Source organism: Meles meles, chromosome 3 (genome assembly GCF_922984935.1).
Source record: "Meles meles chromosome 3, mMelMel3.1 paternal haplotype, whole genome shotgun sequence".
Taxonomy (NCBI): domain Eukaryota; kingdom Metazoa; phylum Chordata; class Mammalia; order Carnivora; family Mustelidae; genus Meles; species Meles meles.
The window spans coordinates 61153918-61161862 of record NC_060068.1 but is presented as its reverse complement, the minus strand read 5'-3'; the positions used below and the strand labels follow the sequence as shown (position 1 = coordinate 61161862).

Below are 7945 nucleotides of genomic sequence, written 5' to 3'. Positions count from 1 at the left end.
ATAATCATTTATACTAAATATGGAAAAAAGTGGAAAAGCTTAAAAAGTGTACCGGCACTAAACTGTTTTATCACTTTTATATTGAATTATAAATTAATGTTTAAAATTGAGTTATTTTTGCTATGTCATCTGATATGCCAAGAAAAAATAGATTATTATTCTTCAGGGTAACTAAAAGAGGTATCACTACTCCCAAAAAAGGGCGGGGGGGGGGGGGGAGGGAAAGCTTGGAAGCTTTGTTTTGTACACATAAAATCTTAGACCTAAATGGATAAAAGGAAAATGTCTAAAAAATACACCCATCTATGGATAAATTTCTGCAGACTGTTCCCACAGTTAATCAACAGGGACACATTTAAGAATATTATAAGCATATACCAATATACTTATATTTGTCGAAGTTAAGATTCAAATTCGCTACAGCATAGCACACATTCAAGAATGTATGCCAAATTGATTAAAAAATTCCCATTGAATATAACAAAATAAAAATCTGTGAATAAATATAAAGCATTCTAAAATAAAATCTGCAGGAAACCAACAAGAGTCCAACAAAGATTTCTATGATCTCAATTTTACTTCATAGATTGTTCATACAGTCTTCAAAATAGTTTTAGTTGTAGTGCCACACATTGACAATAGTTAACTGCTTACCAAAATACCTTTTTCCTGGTAGCTAAACATTATCACTTAAAAAAAAAAAAAAAAAAAAAAGTTAAGTGCTTGAGGGAGTAAGAATGCAGCAGAAAATTACAGGAGCCCACATATCCTTTTTCTTAAATTTAATTTGTCATATATAAGGTTTTTATATACAATCAGTGTGCATTGTAACAGTTTATATTAAAAGTCAATCAAGTTTATCTAAAATGTTACCTGGCTGCATAGCACATTTGACATTATTGCCCACATGAAAAGGGAAAACAAATGGATTTACAATAACTTTTGGCCATTTTGGATTCTGAAGTGTTCACACACCTACCCTTTTAAACCAAATGCATCTGAAAAAAATGTTTCCAGAGCATGCAGTTTAGATTTTACATATTATCTCACCATTTTGTTACAAACACAATATTTACTAAAAAAGAAAAAAAAAAAGAAATAACATGTATCTAATAAAATAGTCAATATAAAAAGAGGACTAATGGAATTAAGTGGCCCCTTTCCCCATTTTTTACATTCTAAACAATGATTCCATCAGACAAATCATTAAAAAGTGTTATTACACTGATATTTTTAAATGATAAGAAGGCCTGAGTTGGTAGGGAAAGGAACAGTCAAAAAAAGCCTGAGAAGGGAAAAGAAGTAAGGAAAGCTCATTTAATCCATTTACAATAATTTACAGCCATTTGTGTGTATGTGTGTGTGTAAAAAGGCATAATAATAGATCACAAACAGGAAATTCCTGGCTATTTTACAGATATAAGTACAGAATTTAAATATTCAAGCTTGTGATGAAAAGCGGCAAGGTGGTCGCAGTGTACAATGTAAACAAGTAGCTTTGGAAAGTGAACAAAGTCCTTGAGTGTTTTTTCTTTATTAAGAAAAGAACTCTCTTTCATTCCTTCCTGAAACATGATCACAGGTCAGAGTAAAGTTCATATACAAACATAATTTAAATGGAGGTCAGTCTAAAATCACTGACTTAAAAACAGTTTTATCCAGCCTATATGGAAGGGCAGTGTTGAGGTCCCTGTAATAGTAAACATTTTCCATTTCTTTAAAAAAGAAAAAAAAAAAAAGTACTACATTATTTGTAGTACAGTGCAGCATAATCCTTAAATATAAAAATATTTTCTCTTCTGTTGGGATAATAGACCTTGCATCCTGGAAAGAAGTAACAATACTGCTACTGATAGAAGATCTGTTTATATCTTTCAAGTCATGTAAGGCAATTACTGTGTTGGTTTATGATATATGGCTAAAAGAAAAGTCCGGAAAGACAAAGTATCAGTTTTTGTTATGTTTTCCGACTACTCCAGGTATGCTCGGGTGTACTTTTGTGTTCAATTGAGTGTTCGAATGGAGATCTGGAGCCATAAGGAGATCTCTGATCTAATGGTGATCTGGGGCCACTACTGGAAGCTCTGTGGTCCATTTGCCAATCTGAATGATACCTATAATCCCTGGAAGATTTATGGTGTGTATATTCAGAACTTGCCCGATGGTCTGAATGTAACCGATGATCTGAATGAGAACGATGATCAGAATGAGATCTATCCTTTAAACTTCCTTCCAAATTTGACCTGTGATCTCTACTCCTGTGATCATCCAGTTTTCTGTGTTTCTCTCTATCACTGTAATACCTAATAAAAGATACATGAGGGATTAAATTAATAATGTGAATTAAAAATTTCCAAATAAAACAATTAAAAAATAAAACAGAAAAATACTTTAAGGCATCTTCTTAATTGTATATAAGCTCTGTGTTTCATTACAAAAACTTCCTAAATGAGCTTCAGTCATTGGATCTATCTCTGCATGCCTTGCTGGAAAAATGATTCAATTCACAAAACTAAAGTGAATCATACAGAATACCTCAGGCAGCAGCTTATTTTATATGCCCATTTTATTTTTTAGTTTTTTTTAATATTAAATACAATTTTATTTTTAGTTAAAGCATAACTGATACATATTATCACATTAGCTTCACGTGTACAACATAAAGAGATTTGAAATTATACACATTATGGAATGCTCACCATGGTTCAGTGTAGTTACCATCTGTCAGCATACAAAGTTATTACAATACTGACTATTCCCAAGCTGTAGTTTATACCCCGATATAAATTTATATTTACATAAATTCATAAATTTATATAATTATATATTATAATATATAATTATATGAATTTATAAAATTTATGACTGGAAGTTTGTACCTATTAATCCCCTTTACTTAATTCACCTATCCCCCCAATTCCCCCCTCCCTTCTGGCAATCATCGCTTTATTCTCTGTATTTATGAGTCTTGGTTGTTGTTTTTTTTTTTTTTTTAAGATTCCAGACACAAGTGAAATCATATGGTATTTGTCTTTCTCTGTCTGAATTATTTCATTTAGTTCAAATGCCCATTTTTTCAATTGGTTGCTACTATCCTATGCAAAAGTTATACTAATGCATCTTAGTTATCTGGAAGTGGGGATTAAGATAATGATACAGAATACACTTGAAATCAGAGCCTTTTATGAATTTTTAACCAGAAAAAAAAAATAAAGACCTCTAAAATGCAGTCTGTGAACTAATTTGTCAGAAGGGAATTTTCATTAGTTGGGGAAAGGTTGTTGTTATAAACAACATAAATTATGTTCTATAAACCTGTGAAATTATAAAAATTTACTACTACAAATAGATCCTTTTGTTTTGTGTGCCTTTTCTAAGAGCAATTCCAGAATTGATGTATTTATGACAGTGCTTCTGTAACAGAAAAAATTATTGCAGTGAGCCTAACTAAAATGAAAAGAAAATCTAATTTCTCTATTTCTGATCTTTACTTATTCTTCTCAGTTTTTTTCTTTTGCTCTTCATAATTATAATTAAATGATGAAAGTATTCCTTTATCAAATAAAATGTATTTTGTGATATTAGGCTTTTTACTACTTAAAGTCTTCAACAACTTCTGATTTCAAGACTTCCCAGATTGTTGTGATTAAATATAAACTCAGTAAAGTCTTTTCACATCAGTTAATTTTTCCCGTGCTTTTTTTCTTAATGGAATACAAAACGCCCCCCATCAGATTTCAGTCATATTCCACTGAGCTTTTATTTTACTCGACTATTGTATTTTGAAGAATATTTGAGCCAATAATCTCCTAAAATCAACCAATAAAAATGAATCCTATGATTTATTATAGCACTCTGATCTTAAATTTAGAATTTTAGAAAAATTTTATAGAAATTCAGTTCTCAATATTAACAAAAAGTACTACATATCAATTTTTTAATTTGTAAACAAACACCTTTATTTCACTTATGATTTGTAATGATTACCTGAATATTGAACTGACTGATAAAGTTGAGTATTGCAAACTTCAAAAAAAAAAAAGACACGAATAAGCAAAATTTCAAAACTAATTGTCCAGTTTACCTGCTTTCTTGCTTGTAATGATCCCAGTCACGATGATCTTTACCATTACTAAAAGAAGAATAGGGTCTTTTCCTAGAGTCACTCTTTTTATAAGAATCTCCCTGATGTCGGTCTTTATGATGATCATGATACTGAGATAAGTGTCTATCAGATGAATAACTGTCCCTGCTGCTATCATCATGATTTGTATTCTCTTTTAATCTTTCCACATCTGTTAGATAAAAGAGTACAGCTTTGGTTAATGACGTGTAAAAACAAACAAAAAACAGACGAACAAAAAAAAACCATGGTAAACAAAAGTAACTTTGCTGCTAGATTATAAGAACACCTATTCCAACTCCAGGAAAAAAAAAAAAATCAGTTGTTCAACAGACAGTTAAAGACTTTAGAAATGGTTTATAAAGGCAGTATAGTAAGGCCTACAAAAGGGTTACTGATTTTTTTTTTAAGATTTTATTTATATACTTATTTATTTGTTATTTATTTGACAGAGATCACATGTAGGCAGAGAGGCAGGCAGAGAGAGAGAGGAAGAAGCAGGCTTCCTGCTGAGCAGAGAGCCTGATGTGAGGCTCCATCTCAGGACCCTGAGATCATGACCTGAGCGGAAGGCAGAGGCTTTAACCCACTGAGCCACCTAGGCGCCCCGGGTTACTGTATTCTGAAATGAGTAAAAATACAACTGAAAAATTTAAGGCCCATTTTCCTCTCAGACTGTACTTTTGTTGCTCTTGCACCAGTAGACCACATTATTATATTTATTTGTTTTTAGATCTTATTTACTTGAGAGAGAGAGAGAGAGAGAGAGAGAGAAGGAGAGAGCACTCGCAGAGGGAGCAGCAGAGGGAAAAGGAGAAGCAGGCACCTTGCCAAGCAGGGAGCCCAATGTAGGGCTTGATGCCAGGACTCTGGAATCATGACCTGAGCCAAAGGCAGATGCTTAACCAACTGAGCCATCCATGCATGCCGGAAATAACATTTTTAAAAAATACACATTCACTTTAACAATTATTCTATAAGTTCTAGAAAATGACGAGAGGTTGATTTATGGGAAGGTTAATAAGCTAAAAGGATTACTGTTTAAGATAACAAGATTTGATATAAAAATGTGGGTATTACATAAAACCTGAAAGAGGAAAACAATTTTTAAATTTAGTCTCTAAAACAATTAGTAACACTTACCCGGATTTCTAATCACTTGAGCATTCAAGTTGCTGTTCTGGTCATTATTTTGCTAAAATAAATGCAGATATGTAAGAATCTTTAAAGTGGCTTCAAATACCCTTACAAAATTGGAAAAAGAAAAAAAAAATAACCACCCTAAAAAGAAAATCCTGGTGTTGAAAGAAGTCCTCATATATTAGAATGTATAAATGTATCACTTCTAGATACCTTTTTTTAAAACATAGACTATCTGTCCCATGACTTTAAAATCTGACTTTGAAAGAATTTTAGACTTACAGAAAAGCTGCAAAAATAGTACCTAGAGTTCCCATATGCCTTTTACCCAGCTTCTCCTAATGTTAATATCTTATAAAAGAGCACAGCATAATCAAAACTGAGTAATTAACATTGGGACAATACTATGTACTGAACTAGAAACTTAATTCAAATTTTACATTCTTTTTTAAAATCTTTTTTCTGCTCCAAGACCCAATCTGGTAGTCATATGAAAAATGAGTTTTCATGTTATCTTAATTTCCTCCAATCTCAGACAGCTTTTTAGTTGTTTTTTTTTTTTCTTGTCTTCGATGACCTTGACACTTCTGTAGAGTACTAGACAGTTATTCTATAGAACATCTTTCATTTGGGTTTTGATTATTTTTCTCATGATCAAACTAAGGTATGCATATTTGCTAAGACTTCCACAAAAGTGATGTACCTTTCTTAGTGCATGTACTGAGGGTTTATGCTATTAACCCTGATCAAATGTTTAAGGTGGTTTTTAAACACTTTGGAGGAGATACCCTTAGTCTATGCCAGTATCTTGTTTTCATGACCACTTATTTTAGCTTCCTTCAGAAGATCCTACCTGTAACAACTTTTATTGTGCTCTAACACTGATTTTGCATTTCCTTCATTCCTTCTACATTAACTGAATTCCTCTATATGGAAGAATGCCTCAGTTTTAATAACATAAACTAATGGGAAAAATATAATGCATTAATTTACCTGAGATTCCTGCCGTTTTTTAATAGCATGTTTATATAATTTATGTAATTTTCTTGCATCAAACTCCGTAAACTTAGATACAAAAATCCACAGGTTTCTAGAAGAAGAACAGGTAAATCAGTCTGGTGGAAAAAATTAAGCCTTTTCATGGAACCCCTAACCTCTAGACAGAAACACACATACACACATACTTGGCCTTCTATGGAACAAAGCCTAAGAACATTATTTCTAGTATTTTTTAAAAACTTTAGATGGTTAAGACTCCAATCTTTTTAAGTAATCTCTACATACAACACCAAACTCACAACCCTAAGATCAAGAGTTCCATGTTCCGGGGCGCCTGGGTGGCTCAGTGGGTTAAAGCCTCTGCCTTCAGCTCAGGTCATGATCCCAGGATCCTGGGTTCGAGCCCCACATCGGGCTCTCTGCTTGGCAGGGAGCCTGCTTCCTCCTCTCTCTCTGTCTGCCTCTCTGCCTGCTTGTGATCTCTGTCTGTCAAATAAATAAATAAAATCTTAAAAAAAAAAAAAAAAAAAGAGTTCTATGTTCCAAAGACTGAGCCAGGCTGGTGCCACCATATGAATAAGACTCCAAATGAAATTAAACATTAAGTTTTACTTCTCTTCCAAATCCTTTCATTTTATAATCTTTTAGAATGAAAAGCAGTAATCCATCCTCATCTGAAACCAAAAAGTTATAAACTTACAAATCAGGAAGGGACTCATATCATGGTTCCTATTACTATAAAAGAAATAACCTATGTTAGTAGTCTGACTAAAGATACCATCAGATAGTGTGGATTAAGCTTGTTTAAGAAGGGTCCTAAACAATGTGTTAAAGAGGGTGCCTGGGTGGCTCAATGGGTTAAGGCCTCTGCCTTCGGCTCAGGTCATGATCTCAGGGTCCTGGGATTGAGCCCCACATCAGGCTCTTGGCTCAGCGGGGAGCCTGCTGGTATCTTTAGTCAGACTACTAACATAGGTTATTTCATTTTGGAGTATTCCTAACTTGTCTAGTAGCTTGGCTTAACACTGATCTGGATCTGGTAGTCCTTAAGTGATTTGTATAATATTATAGCAGCTCAGATTTACAAATTTTAAGATCAATTGTGTTGCTGCTACTTCTAAAATAAAGGGGAAAGTAAAAGTTTGCATTTTACACTCCTTAAGAAAATTAATTTTTACAAGGCTGTATATTACACCTAGAAGATGAATTGCTAAATTTATATAACAATAAATTTATTTATTTGGTTCTGCAAAATTCTAAAGTCATTACTAAGAAAAATTCGGCGAACTGTAGAAATTTCTAAAAATAAAATGCAGCCTGAATTTTAATAGAAGTTTCCACTACTTTTTTTTTTTTTTTTTTTACGATTTTAATTATTTGAGACAGAGAGAGAACACACATGAACACAGGCAGGTAGAGGGGCACAGGGAAAGGGACAAGCAGACTCCCCACTGAGCACGGAGCCCAATGCAGGGCTCAATCCCAGGATTTTGGGATCATGACCTGAGCTGAAGTCTGATGCTTAACTGACTGTGCCACCCAGCCAACTCTTCACTATTTTGTATTTAAAGGAAGAGGTGCCACCTGTGGTTTATCATGATGTATAATCAAGCAATCATTCACAAATACAAAGCTTTAAATTTAAAGGAAAAATGAAAACAATCATCCTCAGACTACCTCTTT

The 7945-nt window shown here is 33.1% G+C and overlaps 1 protein-coding gene across 4 annotated transcripts in view; it reads right to left on the bottom strand.

Moving 5' to 3' along the window:
- Positions 1-767: 767 nt before the first annotated feature.
- CHD1 (chromodomain helicase DNA binding protein 1) overlaps positions 768-7945 on the bottom strand; it is a 74288-nt gene continuing 67110 nt past the window's right edge. For 3 of the 4 annotated variants that reach the window (XM_045999454.1, XM_045999456.1, XM_045999455.1), the window contains 4 exons: positions 6257-6353; positions 5267-5318; positions 4085-4295; positions 768-2303 (listed from right to left, as the gene is read on the bottom strand). In XM_045999454.1, coding sequence (XP_045855410.1) covers positions 1958-2303; positions 4085-4295; positions 5267-5318; positions 6257-6353 — 706 coding nt within the window. In that variant the 3' untranslated portion in view covers positions 768-1957. Of the gene's footprint in view, positions 2304-4084; positions 4296-5266; positions 5319-6256; positions 6354-7945 lie in introns of those variants that run through there. The other variant, XR_006817696.1, reaches the window with a different exon arrangement.